At 44.0% G+C, this 21,163-nt stretch overlaps 1 protein-coding gene across 1 annotated transcript in view; it reads left to right on the top strand.

Annotated features, from left to right (window-relative positions):
* The window catches only part of rnf13 (ring finger protein 13), an 89,881-nt gene extending 69,058 nt beyond the window's left edge, over positions 1-20,823 (top strand). The window contains exons 9-10 of the mRNA XM_083766419.1: positions 15,709-15,789; positions 16,701-20,823. Coding sequence (XP_083622545.1) covers positions 15,709-15,789; positions 16,701-17,173 — 554 coding nt within the window. The 3' untranslated portion in view covers positions 17,174-20,823. The remainder of the gene's footprint in view (positions 1-15,708; positions 15,790-16,700) is intronic.
* Positions 20,824-21,163: the final 340 nt, after the last annotated feature.

Below are 21,163 nucleotides of genomic sequence, written 5' to 3'. Positions count from 1 at the left end.
TCAGCTGTGCAGGGGATAAGGGGGAGTGTCACATACTAAGGAACACACCCCCCCCCCCCCCCCGCAAGCTGAGTTCCTCCACCCTCCTCTGTATGCTAGTTACAGATTTACATGCTGCAGTCGATGCACATACTAAAAGCGCTGTGTGCGTTATCTGTTATCCAGATGACTGTGTCTTCTCACTCCCAATCTTCCGCCGTAGTCTGAAAACTCACCTCTTCAGACTCAATTTAACCCGTAGCACTTGCCCTAGCCTCGACGACCTTATAGTCGTATGCATAGGCTCAATTTATGTAACTTGGATAGCTTTTTATGGCGCTCTATAGTGTGTACGCATAATTTCATTATATATATATATTCCACTGTTAGTTTCTTAGCTTATGTTATGATTCTTGAAGACTATTTTTTATGTATTTGATGTATTGCCATCTTTATTTGTTCTTGCTTACTGTAAATCGCTCTGGATTATGAGCGTCTGCTAAATGCCAAAAAAATTCACCACACAGACATGGTGGTGCGGGTCGTACATTATTATTTCTGTGTGCTTCTTGTGACCAGTGGTGGAAAAGAGTACTCAAAAGTAAAGGTAGCAATGCAGAAATACTCCATTACAAGTAAACGTCTGGAAATAAACATTTTCAGGGAAGAGTCGTGATTTCAACTTTTCAAGTACCACCATAACTCTTGAGAGTGTACACATGGAACCAAATGGACGCTTTGTACACTCTGAGTTACAATCCCGCAGGGTCCATTTGTTTCCTGACTATCAATCGTGTTTAGCTGCGGACCTCTGGAACCCCCTTGTGTACCTCACGTTGATAACCCAGCACTGGTAGGCTATCGCATCCGCGACCTTGGCTTTTGACAGGAAGCATCGCCTTGCATTGTCACCGGAAATAATCCCTATAGTGTTGGCTGGAAAGACCCTTCTGCACTCACGTGACTGACCCGACTCTTGAGTGAACTTGGGGATGCCAAATCTCTCCACCTAATCACGTTTTGTAAGCCCTGCGGGGGTTCTGGCCAGCGATGCTGCTGGCTTGGCAAGGAAGGAAGGAATCCACTGGCCTGCTTGTGTTGCTTGTGCAGCAAAACTCTACTCAATAATAGGACAGCAGCCCCTCCTGTTGTCTGATGGGGCTCAGAGGGGAGGCTTACTGTCTGTGCTTTTAGATCAGAAGACATTGATTTATACTTGATTAGTTGGTTGTGTGCCAGTGTTGTGCTCAGTAAATAGAAGATCTACAAGCTCACAACACATCACTACTAGGGCTGTCACAATTACAAATTTAAGTTCACAATAAATTGTCGCACAAATATTTGACGATTTGACGATTTCATTGTGTTTTTCGCATTGAACGTTACACAATATGGAACGTTAGAATTTGTATTTCTGTTTGCCTTTTAGGCTTCGTAATCACAAATTGCACAGGGCACATATGACAAATAATAATCAATACATACAATAAATTACTGACACATTTAATGATTTTTAATTTAAAATTCAAAAATAGCTGAAATAGCGGATCTAAAAGCTACTACATGTCACGTTGGGGCAATTAGTAGGACCCTGTAGATCAATTATTTCTGCTATTTCTTTTTTTATGTTTGAAAATGTTTCAACATGGAAATTGCGATTATCTCAGATAATTGTCATTAGGCGATTAATGTATTACAAACTTATACAAGCTCACAACGTGTCACATTCGTGACGCGTTGTCAAAATTGGACTCCAAATTGGACTGGAGTGCCGTACAGCACTACTCTATTTACCGTAATCACTGGCTGCTGTCTCAGCGCAGCAGCGTTGTTGAGTCAGGCTGGCTCTGCCCTCCTAAACGGAATGGCATGCTGGGTACGTGGCTGGCGAGATGGACACAATGCCACCGCCGCCCGCCCTGCTCATTTGTCTACCTGCTGCACGACAGCAGCAGTGACAGCAGAGATTCCTGACATCGTGAGACGACTTGGCAGCGTGCTGTGAAAGTCGAACTGCCGACGGCATGAACAACGCCCGTCGTATTGTGCCAGTGTGGCCAGTGTTGTGACGAGGAAACGTATATTTAGGCGTGGTTAGTTCTGGGCTAAGTACAATTTTGAGGACTTGAGTATTACAAATTTACTTCTACTCCACTACAACTCAGAGGCAAATTGTACTTTTATTCCACTACATGCATTTGAAAACTTTTGTTACTACCGGTAGTTACTTTTATTATTTACAAGACATACATCAACCACTTCAGCCCTATATGCATTTCAGCAGTTTGAAAATAGCCGGTCTACAAGCCGGTCTCGCTCTTGTGAAAATGTGGCGCAAATCTTTCAATATATATTCTCTGGAGTCCCTGGAACAACATATTTTGAGATGGGGGTCCGCGGCCAAATATCGATAATTCTGGGGGTCCATGACATGAAAAAAGTTGTGCACCACTGACATAGCTGACATGCTGCTGTCACAGTGAGGTCATCATTCATGACCTCACCGTTCCTGTTCAACATTTGACACGGGCTTCCTACTTGGTGCGTTTGTTTCTCTGTGTGTGTTTGTATTACTATACTTACGAGGACCAGATGTCCCCAGAAGTTTAATAGAACTAGTCCTTACCCGTTCTGAATATATGAACAGCAAATGATATTCAGTGTGGGTAATGCGATGTAATAGATCAAATTACTGATAGGCAGGGAATAATTTACAGATGATCTTGGGAAGTTGGGGACTGTAGGACATAATGTTATAGTTGTAGATTTTCCTATGCAAGTCAATGGGAAAAATGTATTCATTAACAGATTCTATACATAGGACGTCTGAGAACGTCATAAGGATCCCGAAATATTAGTACTATTGACATGTGAGGACGTCCTAGCGACGTCCCAGCGACGCGGGGCGAGATAAGAATATTCAGAATTTTTCCTTTTTTTTTTTTTTGGCATTTCGCTTTTCGCTTGCCGTATGCTAACGCTCAGTGCAACTATTAGCTTGTCATTGACTCCCATGTTAGCGCGGCGGAAAGAATGACTCGTATCTCCTAATCCAGGGCGCTCTCCGTGGTGATGAATGGATCGATATGCTGGCGATTCATTTCTGCTCCTCATCCGTCTCTCCCGCAAAATATGAACGCTTTTTGGAGCGTAAAACAATATATTAAGATGATCGGGGATGTGAGGTCCCTTTGTAAAGTCTACTTTTTTAGGCAAGTGTTTCCTGTTTCATGGCTTTCAAAGTAAAAGCGATCAGACAACTCTGGCACTCTATAGCCTTTATTTTGAAGGCACTTCCTGTACTAAATGTGCTAATAGATGCTGTAGTGCAATCATAAGTACACCATTGATGTGTGATGTATATTTGTTGGTAATATTCTGCATAGAAATAAAGCTATTGAATATTTTCACTTTCGGTGTTGCACTTTGTAGACGGTCCCTAACCGCTCAGCTGACCGTCTGCTGCCCATATAGATGCATATAATCTACTGTGTTAAAGTCGGAGGTTGGCTTTTTGGGCTTCATATCAAGTTGCAGTTTTTTGTGCTTTATCTAATCAGGATAAGAATGAGACGTTTTTTGTGATTTAGGAATGTTTCGTTCCTGAGTACTCAAGTGGTGTTGACAGGGCAGCCAAACGTTAGTCATTGCATTTGTCTGTATGTATTTTATCATTGTATTTTACGGGATGTGTATTTCCCTTCCGTCGAGTGGTGGCTTAAATTATTGATATGTTCTGATCCAACAGAGCCACCCCGATAGATAATCATTCCGTTGTGATCGTGGCCGTGCTGTTGTTTCACATTAGGTGCAGGAAAGATGAGATCTGTAACTGCGCGACGCGCGTCGTCAGTGACCAGGCGTGTCACCCGCGTTTGGTTTGAAGTTATAATATGAAGTGACGTTCAAACATTGCATTGCAAAAAGTGGTTAAATAACCTTAGTAGGCTATGCACCGTGTGTAACAGCTGCCTGTCTGCCACAATGGTGCCTAAGCTGTTTTTACCCGTGTGTGGTTTGAATCGTCAATCGCCTGTCTGTGCAAAGGGGGAGGGGCCTGAGGTGCTGTACTGTGGAGCAGATCACCGCAACGTGTGGTGATGTAAAAACAATATCTGTACAGTAAATATGACAGTTGCGTCAATAAAATGTAGCCTAGCTGGATTCTGGGAGCGTGCAGATTTCTTTTGGCATGGAGAGAGATGTGTGCTAATAGTGTGGCTCGGTCGGAGATAGACCACGGACAAATATGCAGGTTTTTATTCACTAATAAATTCATTATTAATCTTATTGGAAAAATGGCTAATTATAGTATGATATGAGAAATAGAATAGATACATTCTATATAGTTGTTTTGCGTTTAACCTGTTCAGGACGGGAACCCCTTTTGGTGTTTTAAGCATTATGGTATACTTTAGCCATTTAATAATAGCAGATCTACAAGCTCATAGACCAAGAGCTTGTAGATCTGCTATTTTTTTTAAAGTCGTGAAAATGTGTGCAATTCTTGGAATATGCTGTATATTCTTTCACGACAAAAGTTTGGGTTTTGCTTCTGGGGGGGGGGGGGGGGGGGGGCTGGGGGGGTCCATATTTTCAGATGGGGGTCGGTGGCCAATTACTAATATTTTTGGGGGTCCTTGACATGAAAATGTTTGAGAACGGACTGACACAGAAACATGGGTTTTTCAGAAAACTGTCGGGAATTAGTAAGAAAGTATAGGTTTACAATTAGGGAAAGTGTGGGGGCTCTTTTGAGCGACATCCACACAGTGCCTAAATTCAGCCGCCGCCTTTATAGTTCAGAGGTTTTACCAAACGCATTATTAAAATAAACAGCCTTCTTAATTAAACCGTTGGCTGGTCGTCTGCCAAAGTGTAGCTTGCCGTCGGGAGAGGAGACCAACTTACCGGCAGGCAGCCAAACATGTAGCAGCGTTTGGTTTGGCTGGTGAGTGCTGATCCTAGACGAATTAGCCCCGCTAATGCATGCTAATGATGTCATTACAGTGTTTCAATTAAGCCTCTCGTCAGCCTCATGCTGCTTTTTGGAATCTTCCTTTTTCTTATAATAATAATAATAAATAATAATAAAACTTTATTTGTATAGCATATTTCATGACATGAAATGCAGCTCAAAGTGCTTTACAGAACAATGGAGAATAAAAGAAAAGCAAGGCAACGACAAAAAACAAGCAGTAATGCAATACAGTGAGGACATGAATAACAAAAAATAAAAATAAAATAAAAGATCAATTAAAAGCAATGTTGTAGAAGTGGGTCTTGAGCTGAGCTTTAAAAATGAAAGGCGTGGATTAGCGTTTTTGCATCGTCCAAGGACACATAGGCTCTGATTCGTGCAATATTTCTAAGGTGAAAAAAGGCAATCTTGGTAACATGATTAATGTGTGAATTAAAATTCAATTCAGAATCAATAATAACCCCCAGGTTCTTTACTGTCTTTACTGCTGTTTGAAGGTTTGCGCTAGCAGCAGCACCATTCATAATATCAGCTCTAATGTTAAAAATGTTGTTGTCAAAAAAGCATGCAAACTCATTACACTTAGCTTTAGAGGCCGGGAATGACTGCTTGTAGGACTGGGGTTAAAAGTTGTTCAATGGTAGAGAATAGGACTCTGGCATTTTTCTTGTTCTCATTAATAATGCCAGAGAAATATGCCTGCCTTGCTAGACGCAAGGCTTTGTTATAGGCGACTGTTGACTTTTTAAGAATCTCTAGGTGGATGGTGAGTTTGTTTTTTCTCCAAGCTCGCTCAGCTCTACGACATTCTTACTTCAGTGAGCGTGAATGCTCATTTATCCAGGGTGTTACTCTGGTTTTATGTTTCTTTTTTGTTTTCAAAGGAGCCACTATATCAAGAGCTGACTCTAGTTTAAGATTAAAAATTTGAACCATATCATTCACTGGGGGAGTATCGGGCAGGGGGGGGCCCAGGTGTTGAGAGAACTCGTCGGCTGCAGAAGAGCTAAAAAAAACGCTTTTTTATGGTATATTCAGTGATGTTTTTCTCTAGATCAGAGACAGTCATATTAAAACACAGCAGATAGTGGTCTGATAGCTCAGGCCATTCAATAGTCCTTTCCACAGTGATGTTCAGCCCTCTAGAAATCACCAGGTCCAGAGTGTGCCCATGTTTATGTGTAGGCCCAACAACATGTTGGATAAATTCAAAGGAGTGCAATAACTCTAAGAAACCCATAGCCATAGCATCTGTAGCATCATCCAGGTGAAGATTAAGATCACCTGAGATAAGAGTTCTGTCATAGTTAGTGGAGCAGATAGATAAAAGTTCTGATATTTCTGTTAGAAATATTGCTTTACTGCATTTTGGCGGGCGATAAATGCTAATCATTGGCATAGAGGCTTGACCATGTAGTATAGTGGCCTGGTATTCAAAGGATGTAAAGCTGCCAAGGGTCAGAGCCTTGAATTTTAACGTGTCTGAAAAAATTATTGCCAGTCCACCTCCTTTCTTAGCCTCGCGAACAGAGTGAATGAAACTGTAGTTTGCGGGACAGGCTGGCGCTAGGAGAACAGCTCCATCTGAGCCAAGCCATGTCTCTGTTAGAAAGATTATATCTAGCTTCTCTTTACAGATTATATCATTTACAGAGGAGGACTTATTTGTTAGTGACCTGATGTTAAACAAGGCAAGGTTAAGCTTGTTATCACATTTTTGGGGTCTGTGATGCCTGTGAGGTACAGTAACCAAACAGCATTCTCTCTCCAGACCACTCCTTGGCCCCTTTTCCACCGGTTGGTTCCCAGTGGGAACCGGTTCAGTTCTTTTTGGTTTTTAGTCCATGAGCCAGAGCTCCAAAATTGGAACGTTAATTATGAATTGAGTGGGCAAAACCATACCTATATTAGATTGTTATCACCATGACACTTCCCCAATTGAGTACTTACATGAAGGCAATGATTTATTATATTACAAATTTTACATTTTTAAATATGCAAATGGCATTATGTAGGAAAATATGCAAAATAATCAAAAATATGAAAAAGGTACTACTGTGGAAGGGTTATCATGTATTCATTTACTTGTATTGATCCTATAAACAATGTAATATAGGGTATAGTTTGCCCACCCATTTTGGAGCTCTGGCTCATGGACTAAAAACCAAAAAGAACTGAACCGGTTCCCATTGGGAACCAACTGGGGGAAAAGGGGTCCTTGTGTTGGACACTCTATTTGAAATAACAGTAGAAATGTTGTGGACCTCAACCTGTGCAGTGATTGAAACACCAGGCTTTCTAGAAGCATGGGGTCCATACATGTTTGTTGCTGCGCATAATGGACCCTGTTCATATCAGTTATCAAATGTATTTTCTAGGCTATCTGGAGCTGGGCTTGACATATGGGACGCCGTCAGTTGGTGACATCGTCTGGTAAGGGGGGTCGACTTTATTCCAATGTTTATCAGGTCCACCATGCCCGGGGTGAAAGAGAGGAGATGTATTGGTGAGGGAGTTAGAAAGTCTTCATCAACGTCTTCATCATCGTCTTCATCATCGTCATTGAAGGACAATCTTTCAGTCAACTGTCGAAATTCTTCCAATGTCATGTCATTGAGGGACCTCTAGGCGGCCTCAGTAACTTCTTCCAATCGACTGTCATTGAGGGACCTCTCGGCGGCCTCAGTATCTTGTGGTTTTTTCTCCACCAGGGGACGCTGTGACTTCATGCTCTGAGATTTCTTCTCCACCCGGGGACGCTGTGGCTTCATGCTCTGTGATCTTTTCTCCACCAGGGGACGCTGTGACTTCATGCTCTCGGCGGCCTCAGTATCTTCTCCACCAGGGGACGCTGTGACTTCATGCTCTGTGATTTCTGCTCCACCAGGGGACGCTGTGGCTTCATGCTCTGTGGTTTTTTCTCTACCAGGGGACGTTGTGACTTCATGCTCTGAGATTTCTTCTCCACCAGGGGACGCTGTGGCTTCATGCTCTGTGTTTTTTTTCTCCACCAGGGGACGCTGTGACTTCATGCTCTGAGATTTCTTCTCCACCAGGGGACGCTGTGACTTCATGCTCTGAGATTTCTTCTCCACCAGGGGACGCTGTGGATGTTATTATGCCGCCATTAGCGTTTGTTAGGACTTCTGCATTATTTGTATTGTGTGTGTGTGTGTGTGTGTGTGTGTGTGTGTGTGTGTGTGTGTGTGTGTGTGTGTGTGTGTGTGTGTGTGTGTGTGTTTTTTTATTCCATTCCTAAGCCAATAATGCTGCTGCTCTGACAAAACTCTGTCTAATCACTAAATCAGCACAACTGATGATATTTCTAATTTGATTAATCCGTTCTCAAATCTTCAATTAACGGCTAGGTGTTCTGTCATGCCCATTTCAGCACGGCCTAGCTATTTCAACCAATTGCTTTGTCAGAAGAACTAGTAATATACAAATATTTCATTCCACTTTTGTCTTTTTTTTGCTCCTTTTATTAGGGCGACTCCTCTGTGTACCACCAGAGAGGGACTCAAGTACCAGTGGTACTGGTACCAGTACCAGTGGTTGGGAACCACTTTAGCTCAAGTTGAATGTTGAATGTTACCTTTTCCTGTTATTGTTGCCTGGCTCATAGACTCCGCTTCAGTCTGATAATCAGGCTACTATTGTTGCCTTTTTGTGCCTTAACAGTTTTATGAACAACCTATGTTTCTATGTCAGTGGCTCAAACATTTTCATGTCAAGGACCCCCGACAATATATGTAATTGGCCTCCGACCCACATCTTAAAATATGTTGTTCCAATGACCCCCCCAGAAGCAGATATTTGAGTTAAAAACGTTCGCTCTGAAAGAATATATTCAAAGTTTTGTGCCACATTTTCACGATTTTTCAAAAATAGCAGACCTACGAGGTCGTAGCGAGCTTATAGGTCTGTATTTGCTTACAACACCAAAAAGGGTTACCGCCAAAAATGGGTTAAAGACCAGGGTGAAAGCTGCCATTAAGACCACGAGACAGATTCTAAAAATGGCTTCGAAATAATGACACTAATGATTTCCCAGATTGAATTGGCTAGCCGTGACACTTACTCACTCCATCAAAATGGTTTGGCTAGTTCTCTCAGCAAGTGCTTTCCCTCAGGTGTGCAAAGAAGGACAGACTAATGTCATTGCAACCTTCCACGATAATTGCAAAGCTTATTGTGTTTTAATTAGGTTGTAAAATTACCTGCATCCACTCAAGATTCGACAAGCGATTTTGCTAGACGCATATTATTGCAAGCGGAAGACAGCTGGCTTCAGTAAAGTGAAAAAAAAAAGTTTTTTTATTCAAGTTTTATTTGAGATTGCATCATGAAATGCCTGCAACACACTGCAGCTGACAGGAAGACAGACCGATCGATATCTGTACCATCACGGTTCTGACGACGGATAATCCATAGACAATTAGATATATAATCATGTTTGGGTGCTCTTCAGCCTGAAAACGTCAACCTCTACCTGAATAATTCAAAGTCAAGACAAAAACATTGTATGAGTATACATAGGACTCAGTGGAACCGCTGCTCCTTCACTTGGAAAGGAGCCAGCAACAGGATGGATGCCATAGGCGTTAAGACGAGATTGTCCTCACTTTGTCCCCGGTGCCAGAGCCGTAAAGACAAATTTTGTTTAATGCGCGTTAATCGCTGTTTGATTAGCATCACGTTAGCATTTTGCAACATTTTTAGCTAGCGCCGAGCGATTCTCACGTAAAAACGGCCAAAAATCCCATGTGCACGCCCGTGCACAAGCCGTGTCTATACGCATTATGGCTCATAATATGCAAAAAATTCGATATTCGGCACTTGATTACACCTTAGATTGACTGGCAAAGGGCATGATGTGCTCTAGCACCACCTAGTGCCTATCTGTGCACGCCACTGGTTGTTTCCGGCATCTAGTGCAGATGCCTCCCGAACGTCTCCTAGGGCATATTCACGCTATGGTCCTGTGTGCACACTCGCGACCACAGATGTTGTGGTCGTGTGGTCGTTGATTTTGACAGCAGATATTTTGTTTTAGTCATAGACTTAAGTCACCAGGAATGTTTTAGTGTTAGTCTAGTTTTAGTCGACTTAAATATAAGATTTTTGTTCACTAAATCTACAGTAGTCGGAAGAATCAAGGCCAATGTGAATGGCGGCCAGCGGGGACCAGGCAATCGTATTTGGGTTTGAATCAAACAGACTCAGTGTGAATCCGCGCTTAGAGACGTCCCACTGGGACAAGACCCCCTGGCAGACCAAGGACCAGATGTGGGGATTATAACTCCACGTGGGTCTTGGAACGCATCGGGAAGTGGCTAATGTTGCTCAGGAGAGGTCTGCTCACTCCACATGCATTGAAAGGAAGCATCAGCGCAGGGCTTTCCCCAGGTTGGCAGAGGGAGAGTAGTGCCCAGAATCACAGCTTAGGGAATTGGCACCGGTTGGGGGAAAATAATCGTGGGATATAAATCTTAGAGAGGAAAGGGAAGTCTGGAGCTCCCTGGTTGAATATGGAAAAATATTAACCTTTTTATATTTATTATTATTCCCGCTGTAGTTGTTTGTGTGTTTTCCTTTGCGTTAGTATAATTATTATCATTTTGTTTGATTAGTACTGCACGATCCCAAGTTCATTATGATCAGCGACCAGCGCCCTGCTGCGGCTCTCCATAAAGAATTTGGCAGCCGAGCGAGAGAGCCCGATGGTGGTGGTGGATGTGTGCCGGGGTGATGTCAGACTCACTTAACGAGGATATGAGCGTCCATTCCAACACAAAAGGTCATCTGTGTGAACAACGGGCTGCACAGCGAGCCGTGTCGATGAGAAGCGACGGCACCCCGTCATGTAATTAAGCGCACAATAATAGCGGGGGTCTGCACAGCGGGGCAGTCTATAAGATCTGTGTCAGTGGAATGGATTGGTGGAGGATTATGTAATAGCACACCAGCTAACCGCACAGCTGTCAGCGTTCAAGCTTGCGCTGCTGCTGCTCTGCCATTACGCTGACTTATGCCCCGGCGTTATTGCTGGGCCGTTGCGTCATCCTCCACATAGTCAGTCAGAGTTAAAGCTGTAAGTCTGGTGTGTGTGTGTGTGTGTGATGGGGCTTTTTGGCCTTTTGGCTGCGGGTCAGGGTGGAGTGCGGGTTGGGGTGGGATGGGGGTATTGGCCCCTGGCTGTCTGTGTGGTTTTATACCAGCAGACGAGTGGCTGACCTTCTTTTTTTTTTTACTCTGGGAACCCCCTGTTTTTGGAAAAAATAACTTGTCAGTGCAACTCAGATCTGTTTGACTAAGTCACAAGAGGGTCTATGACTATGGTTAAACTAAAGTGATATATTGATTAATTTCAGCGGGCTCTCCTGTGGCCTTGGACACTCAGCTCAACCTGGGAGAGACTCTGCGCTCTCCTTGGACACTCAGCTCAACCTGGGAGAGACTCTGCTCTCTCCTGTGGCCTTGGACACTCAGCTACCTGTCTCTAAGGAAGCGGGCTGTCCTGTGGCCTTGGCTTGGACACTGGAGAACAAGGCCTTATGATGAGTCACTGTGTGTGCCCCTCCCCCTCCTCTGGACTCTCTGCTACTCTGCCAGCTAAAGCCTCATTTAGCCTACATTTGCTGGAAGGACCAGTGTGAATTTTGACAGCATTTTTTTTCATAGTCTGGGGCGGGGGGGGGGGGGGGGACGACTTATTTTAGTCATCTGAAATGTTTTAGTTGACTGAACACCATCAACTTTTAGTCGGCTAAACTCTAGTCTTTCCTCTCTTCCTGGCCCTCGGGTTTCCCGTCTCCCCGCTACACTCTCCCATCTGAAATAAATCTAAACAATACAACAAACACAGATAATGGACAGGGCCAATTAGCCTCTGTCGACGTGTGCACACAGTGCGTACGTCAGTAAAGAAATCACATCAGCAGGAATCTATGACGTTCTGGTTGTCATGGAAATGTAAACAATAAACAATCGCAGAAGAAACACGGGCTGGCTGTGGAAGGTTTCAGCTTCTGGAAGGTTCTGGATTGTTGGATTGTAGTGGCGCGCGCACGCACACACGCACAACATGCAATGAGACGTGGATGTCGTCATGTCGAGAGGTGCTCTCTGCCATCTCTGTGACGTTATACTTCCCATTGTCACTGTCTGCTTGGCTCAAGCAGTCTTTTTCTTGGTCTCTCTCTCTCATACACACATTTACTCCTCAATTCCAGTTCAGTAGGACAGTGCGAGTCCTCTGAGAGTCATGCAGGGATTACCGCCTGGCTGACTAATGCACAATGAAATGGAACAACTGCCTTTTTGGACTTCACTTTTTGTGCTACTGGCCTCCAATGTTAGGAATTCCCTCCCAGCATCCGTCCATCAGTCCTAAACACATTACTTGGCTGGCATTGAGTTTGTTCAGCCATAGCCCATTAAGGACTTGGAACCCGTTATGCATTATGTTATACTTTAGCTATTGAAAAATAGCTAAAGTATTTTATGTAAAATGCTTTTATCTAAAATCTTTGCTTCTGTGGGGTCCCTGGAACAACATATTTTCAAATGGGGGTTGGCGGCCAATTACATATCATTGTTGGGATCCTTGACATGAAAAAGTTCTTAGACATGAAATATTAACCACCGTTTGTCGGTGGTCACCTAATCATTAGGATTAAGGCCTATTCATATTATGAATAAGCCTTGATCCTGTTCCTTACGAAATCATGGACCAGACTGAATTATACTGCAGAACGCTTCACAGAGCAGCTTCTCTTCTGAAAATAAAATTAGAAATGCACTCTGTCCAGCTGCCAACTTGCGCCTTGCACACAAGTAGGATGGCCTATGTGTTTTTTAGTAGGCCACACACAGCGCCCAAGTACGGCTACTAGTAACTAATGTCTATTACAACTGTTTGTTTCGTCACCATCAACAGCCAATAAGGGACCACCATTCATACCCCAACATACATACCAGGGCTTGACATTAAGGCTTGTCTGGGACGTCTGGAAGTAATAAATCTTTCCGGACAAGACACTAAAAACACTGTAATGAACTGTGTTACTCTTGTGAGACATTCCCGTGCCCTCCTGGTTGGCTGTCCTTCGTATGAGGATGCTTACCTCAGCAATTATGATGTTAGTAGATGGACAAGAATTGAGAGAACAAACACAAAAGCAGCCACCGCTACAACACCAGAGCAACCATGGTAACATTTGAACATGGCACATTGACTAGATTCCCTTCCAAACCACGTATTTTTAGAACACTGGTAAGCCACATTCTGTATTCTTGTTAACTATGTATTTTTGTCTGCCTTAAAAAAAGAAAGTTAAATGGCAAGACTCAATACCTTTTGTGAAGCTAAAAACCGAGTAAGTAATTTTAAATGTTAGCGTTGGTGATTCAGAAAGGTACATCACTTCATGCCTATTTTTGAAAAATCTGTGTTAATCTTTTTTTTAACACAAATCTTCTCTGAGAGTCCCTGGCACAAGACATTTTCAGATGGGGGTCCGCGGCTAAATACATATCAATCAGTAGCTTACATAAATAAATATCTACCAAATCAATAGTTCTCTAACTTTTTCGGTCCTCGTCACGAAATGATTTGAGAACTACATATTTTGGATTCTATTTATAGAATTGGCCTCAGGTCTTAATGGGTTAAGAGAGACTGGTAGCATTGCTAGTGAGCGTCCCGATGCTCAACGAATTAACTACTGAAATTCAGTAGTCTTTCCTCCCCCATCCTCGGTCTCCGAGTGCATTCTTTTGAGTTTAATAAGGCATTGAACTTTTCTCGGCACCTCACTCAAAATAGCACACTCAGTGCCACACAGTTCAGCATTTCCTGAGTCTCTGAGTCTGCGCTGGGCCCATGCCTGCATAAACGCACCCCCCCCCCCCCACACACGCACACACACACACACACTCCAGGGGAACAGAAGAGGGACTTTTTTGGATTGAGAGAGAGGAAAAACAAAGAAAAAGATTTTAACTACTTCAAGCCCTACTGTCTGGAAATTTTCCAAATATGTTTAGAAAAATACCTGATCTACAAGCTCACAACGTGTTGCAGTGTCACCGGTTGCAAGCTTGTAGATCGGCAAATGTTTTTGACAAAAGATCTTCTGAAATGTTCACCTATATAATGACGAGCCCCTAAATATAGCAACGCCAGGTTTTAATGTGGTTAAAAGCGAAGATGACTCAAAAAGATGAAATGGATGGGATAGTGACAGGCGGATAACAAAAATGCTTTAAATGAGACATTTGAAGATGGAGAGAGAGAATGAGTCAGTGGGTTGGGTTAGATCAATCGCCCGCCTGCCGTTTTAAGTTTTGCTCCAGGAGGGGAGGGGAGAGGAGAGGAGAGGAGAGGAGAGGAGAGGAGAGGAGGGGTTGGTAGTAGATGTGAGTGACTCCCCATCCTTATACGGTCACATGCAGCCCTGGCACGAACACACACACACACACCGAGCCGAGGCCGGGGAAAACATGCTCATTTAGAGCTTACATAAACACACCACCTCCTCCTCCCAGCCAGGGTTAGAGGAAGGGAGAGGAACGCTGTGGAATTCCACAAAGAGGGAGTGCAGTCGAGACATTCCTGGGCTCTTTGGAAGAGCGTCTGAGTCCGAGAGTCAGTGACTCTCTCTCTCTCTCTCTCTCTCTCTACTCCTCGCAAAACGTCAGGCCTGAAAAAGGCGAAACTCTGGCCAATATCGGCAGCCATTCCTTTCCTTCCTATACCTGCTGCAGGTTGGGGGGGTGGGGGGCTTGGCAATAGTGGGAAAAGTACTTTCATTTTTGATGGGGTGCTAGCCCGTCCTATGTCCAGCTTTGAGGGTTTGTGTAAATACAAACATTGAAGACAAAAGTGAGGACAGAGCTCCCGCTCCGGCCTATACTCACTGCGTGAAGCCTGGCGCGAACATCACACCTTCCTCTTCAAATGAAACCTCTTCCCTCCTTTGTCCCTTTTCCATTCACTGTTACCCTCACCTCTCAAGAACAGCTTCTGAGCTGCGCTACTGAATCTGTCAGCAGGAGCATTCAGAACGGGTATGCATTGAGGATGAGTGGAATTAACACGTATAGGCACCCCACCGGAAGAGGAGGGCTGAGGGCGGACCAAACTGTTATCCACGTTGTATTGGGCGCTGCCAGGGAAACAAACAGCAGAGGGCACTGTTTTTTAAGGGCGCTAGCCCCTCCTATGCCCAAGTTTGTGTGTACAAACATTGACACTTTTATTGTCAATGGCAAATATTAAGACGTGTGTGGACAAAAGCTGTATATAGGAGGGTATATAGAGGGTATATAGAGCGCGCTGGCGCTTTGGCATGGGGGGGGGTTAGATTAAAGCAATGAGCCACAAGAGGTCTCAGGTTACCGTGGATTTTATAATGGCTGAGAGGCGTAGGTGTCGGTGGAGGGTCATCAGGGGTCAGTTTTATTTGCAAGGACCCCCTTAACTCTGAGAGTGCACAAATAGACCCTCACTGGTCCATTTGGTTCCATTTGTACACTCTCAGAGTTACAGACATCTTGGTCATTCAGGACTATGTATTTCTGGTCATATTATTGTCCACTCATTTTGTATGTCCGTGGCAGAAATGGAATTTCAACAATAAATGTCCACCACAAAGCCAGCATGACGATGACCCCCCTGGTTGCGCTGTAAAACGTTTAGTGACCTCCAAAGCCTATTCACTTCTGTCTTCTCTCACCTCCAGGCGACTCGTACGACGTGTGTGCCATCTGCCTGGACGAGTACGAGGAAGGAGACAAGCTGCGGGTCCTGCCATGTTCTCATGGTGAGAAGAACACACAGACCTCTCTGTAGCCGGGGGCAGAAACCTCCAACTGTCAACTGTGGGGGTCAACTGTTTGTCTTTGAACTTTAAGTATACAATTTAATTGCTCACTTAGTGGATCATTTTTTAAGCCTCATGTAAGAAACAAAATTCACACCCAAAACAAAAAAGCGGTGCGTACACCAGTTGTTAGGGGTTCTGTAACTCAGAGTGTCCAAATGGACCCTTGGAAACTGCAGTGTTGATTTTGTCAACTAAAACTATCATGAAAAATGTTCAGGCACCTTTTTTCCCTGACGAAAATGAAAAAATAAACTAAGCTACGATGACTAAAACTATGACTAAATAACTAACAATTTGCCAACAAATAAAAAGCTAGACTAAAAGGGACTAGTGCAGAAGAGATCCAGTGGATCTAAAAGAAAAGTCATTTTCTGCTTGGTTGGTGCTCAGGTGTTGCTCTCTGAAAATAGCAGATCTTCAAGCTCACGTCGTTGCAAGCTTGTAGATCGTCTATTTTCAGAATGCAACCAAGTGTAAATATTATTATATAATATTTTCTTCAACTAAGTCAACTGTAGTCGACTAAACTAGAGTAACGCTAAAACATTTCAGATGACAAAATAAAACTAAATGTAATTTTATTCAAAAGAACTGACTAAAACCAAATCAAAGATTTATGTCAAAATCAACACTGGGACACTGTCACTGTCACAGAGACACTGTAGATCCTTGAACTGACATATTGTGGTCCGTAGGCTCAACATGCAGAATAAAATAAAGGGCCTTGATATGAAAAGAGGTTGAAAACCACTGGCCTAGACCCCTGGCTCCTGACCCCCTCCTTTCTCTCTCTCTCTCTCTCTCTCTCTCTCTCTCTCTCTCTCTCCCTCCCCCCCACACACACACAGCCTACCACAGCAAGTGCGTAGACCCGTGGCTGACCAAGACCAAGAAGACGTGTCCCGTGTGCAAGCAGAAGGTGGTGCCGTCCGCCGGCGACGACGACGACGACTCGGACACGGACTCGACGAGGACGGAGGACGCCGAGAGCGGCCCCGAGCACGAGGACAACGCGTCGGAGAGCACGCCACTGCTGCGCTCGCTGGCCTCCACCAGCGGACACTCGTTCGGCACCATGTCGGGGGGCGGGGGGGGAGGAGGCGGGGGAGGAGGGGCGTCCCGCCGCGGCTCCTCGGACGGGGGCGAGCGGGAAGGAGGAGGGGAGGAGGAGGAGTCGTCTTCGTACGAGGACGACGAGCTGGACAGCAGCGACGACAGCGAGGACGAGGTGACCGTGGAGACGGTGGTGGTGCAGCTCTCCGGCGGTGACCCCCACGACCACCACGACCTTGACCGCCACCTGCCGCCGCCACGTGCCTGATTGGTCGATTCGGTTGATTTTTGTTTTGACTGACTGTGCTGGTTGGCTGGCTCGGCCGACGGTGGCGTATTAAGCTTGAAGCAGCAGAGACTCAACGTTGGGGTTGTGAATTATATTATAGGTTTCTGGTCTAGAGGGGCGGGTCGCGGCTGAGATTTTGCGCACGCCCTGATTGGTTCACCGATCTGTCCGTCAGCCCTGGTCCCTCCTCTCCCCCCCTAGTGCAGCGCTACGTAACATAATTTGGAGCGACGCCCACCCGGAAGGGTTGACTCCCACTTCTAGACCAGAGCGGCCACTACGTTTCCCCAGGCTTTCATTTTTTGCGCAGACGAAAATGAAAGCCTGGGTTCCGAGGCTAGGGTTGTGAATAAAACATGGATTTGTTGTTGACTTTTTATCTCTCTCTCTCTCTTCATGTCATTGTTTAAAAACGTATTTTGATGTACGCCACCGGACCCCAAACATTAGAATATGTAGAGGGTGATAAAATGTCTGTCAGCTGTACATGAGTAGGTTAATTAGCAGAGGTCTGACTGACAGGCTGACGCTGAAATGTACACTAGAGCAGTGGATCTCAACCTGTGGGTCGGGACCCCCAGGGGGGTCCATACATGATTTTTTTTTTTAATTTTGTTTGGGGGTGGGGGTCCCAACATGACAGTGAAGTGACAATTTAAGGACTTTTAAAACCTTATTTTAATACCAAAATAAAGGAACGAGAAAAGACTATTAGTGCATCAACACTCAACAGTAATAAACAAATTAGACTTAGACGAACTGGTCAAACATTGGCCAAATTGTCAAATACGGTACTATAAGAAAGAGGCAAAAGTTTAGAAAATAGCAGATATTTTAACTGTGGAACAGAGTCAAACGATATTGAATGGTTAACTCCTACAATTCCAAGTCCGTGTCAAGAGTGTGAGTACACACAGTTCAAATATGATTATTTGGAGGAGTACCTAGTTCAAGTATGATTATTGGGGGGGGAAGCTTGAGAACCACTGAAGTAGAGAGTCATACTGTATTCTGGTTGTTCGGTAGGGGGTGAAGAGTTGCCCAAACTTTTTAGCCCGTGTCCCAAAAGGGAGATTTCACGTCTCCCCGGGACCCAAACCCACGAAAACCTTTCCCTTTTTTTGAAATAGCAATTAAAAACTAAAATGTGGGAAACGAAAACATAAATAAATGGACCCATAAAATGTCCCACAAATGGGTCCCGACCCGGTGTTTGGGAACCAGTGCTCCACGGGTTGCGGTAACTGTATTCTGGTTGTCATCGTAACTGTAACTGTGAGGCCCCATACACACATACAGAACACGTTCTGTGTCTTGTTTGTGTTTGATGGCCGCCACAATGTTTTTTTCCCCAATGGGAGTCACACGGTTTGACCAAACATTTTTGTTTGACGGGCAGAACACAGCCATCAAACACAAATGTTTGGTCAAACCACGTGACTCCCATTGGACAAGCATTGCGGCGGCCATTCAGACCGTAGGACGTGTACAAACATCATTATCTAATCCAACCGTTGGATCCAGTGGACGTGTATACACGTCATATCGCTATCGATATCAAACAAAAAACAAAAAAGTAAGATTTAGTTTTTCTTTCTTTTTTTGGGCTGGCCTCTCCTGCACCATACTCCTTGCTGTTTGTGCATGCGTGCTGCCGTTCACTTCCTTGTTCACGGCTCAGAAAGAATGCCTCATATCTCCTAATCTAGGGAGCTCTCTGATTTTGACCAGATGGGCATAACTTCTGTCTTCATTTCTGACTTCAACAAGCATCTTGTTTGGAATATTAACGCTTCTAGAGAGACTTTAGCGTTTATTTTGAAGAACATCCTGGCACTAATTGTGTTAAACACAGACAAGACACAGAGCATGTGTTTGATACGTGTGTAGGAGGGCCTGAGTGTGTATGGGGCCTAATGACGCGAGCTTCCGACGTCCTGGACACTCATGTCCAGGACAACAACAAAAAAACACACGAGCGAAACCAGATGTGTATATAGATGTATAGAGATCGCCACAAAGCTACATCACCGTCATCACTTTAAGTAGCATTGTGTAGCCTTACGTGTCTGTTTTTGAAAGAAAAGAAAAGTGAGGTCCCATGTACTGTACATACATGAACGTAATCATGCGGCGTAAAAAAAGACGTTAATCGTATGCAAGTATGCAGCATCTTTTCTTTTTTTTGTAAAATCGAACTTAAAGGAGAATTCCATGCTAGAAGGCTTTCTTACCTTTGTAGTCGTTACGTCCCCACCAAAGAGGTCCAGGTGTTTTCTTTTGCAAAAACTCCTTATTGGCTATTTCCCCTACCATAAGCCCTCAATGAATTGCATTGAATTGAATGGGAATTGAATGGGGCTATGGGGTGTTGTGCTAATTCGCTTATTTCCGTCGAAATAAGTAGTAAAGTGTGCCGCTTGGGATATTATTTACATTATGAAGAGAGGATATATACAAAAGAAATGTTAGGGCTTATGGTAGGGGAAATAGCCAATAAGGAGCTTTTGCACAAAATAACACCTGGACCTCTTTGGTGGGGACGTAACAACTACAAAGAAAGGTAAGAAAGCCTTTTAGTATGGGATTCTCCTTTAAGTTTTTATGTGATATATATATATATATATATAAACAAAAAAAGAGGACTTAAGGTCCCTGCATACTGCTGCGTTTTTCGGATTTTTAGCAGCGTTTTTCCGCAGGTTTTCCGAAAAACGTGTCCAGTCTGCAAGGACCTTCATGGTTTTGCCAATTTATTTCTATATAGCCTGAGATCAAGGAACCTTGTTGCTTTCTTTGTTTTGTGCCACAGGTGATGTTTCGAGAGGCACTGGGTTTGAAAACTGATGTGCTCTGAGTCTGCACACAGCCAAAGGTTGAGTTACTGTTGTTGTGTGTGCAGAGCTCTGTTTTAATACAAGTACATACTGTACGAGTCATGTGTAATACTATAGGTGAAGGGCTTGAGTCACTTCTGTGGAGCGGTTTTAAGTACATACGAGTCATGTGTAATACTATAGTGAAGGGCTTGAGTCACTTGTGTTGAGCGCTTAAATCGTGTTGTCCGCGTTTTGTACGAAGTATGGCCGATGTCGGCGTTCATTTTGGTTCTACTCTTGTTTCAGTCACCTCCCCCATACAAGGTGGTGTGTCGTTATTGGTTGATGGTTATAGGGCCTTACGATACGCATTTTGGGTGGACCTAAAAAAATCATTTAAATATTTTTATTTTAAGTAGTACATCGTTGCTGTCGGGCAGAAACCTTATTTATTATATCTCCCTGTTTTAACTTGTTTGTGTTTTTGTTTTTTGTTTGTAAATGAATGCCCTACAAAAGCATCAAAAGTATAGCAGACATGCAAGCTTCAAACTTGATACTTGATACTTTTGCTGTTTTTTTATTTGAATCGTGAAAAGTAACCGTTTTGAACGTATGAGGTTTCCACCCGACGGAGACGGAATTCAAGACCTTTTTTGGCTTTCTTCTTCTTCTCTTCTAACACAAACTTGGTAAATTAAGTTGATAAATTCCCATTGCCTTTCTTTTTTTCAGTTGCATTTGTCTCGTTAGTTTTTATGCTCACCTGTCTGTATTCTAATTTCACTTCATTAAAAGGTTTAAAATGACTTCTGACCTCTGGATCATACATGGGCAACTGGCGGCCCGGGGGCCACATGCGGCCCCCACCTTCACTTCACCCATTTAGACCGTACGTACGACATGTGGACTGGCGGCCCGGGGGCCACATGCGGCCCCCACCTTCACTTCACCCATTTAGACCGTACGTACAACATGTGGGAACGTCATAACTAATCCAACCGACGGGTTGCTATAGGATGTGTACACATGTCCTAGTGCATTTTCATTGATATCAATCGATATTAAACTTTTTTCTTTTTTAGTTTGCCTCCAAGGCCACCATACTCCTTGCTCTTCGCACATCCGCGGTCCCGTTCACGTCCCTGTT

Source organism: Protomyctophum parallelum, assembly GCF_964188405.1.
Source record: "Protomyctophum parallelum genome assembly, chromosome: 6".
NCBI classification, from domain to species: Eukaryota; Metazoa; Chordata; class Actinopteri; order Myctophiformes; family Myctophidae; genus Protomyctophum; species Protomyctophum parallelum.
This window is presented reverse-complemented; position numbering and strand designations above follow the sequence as displayed.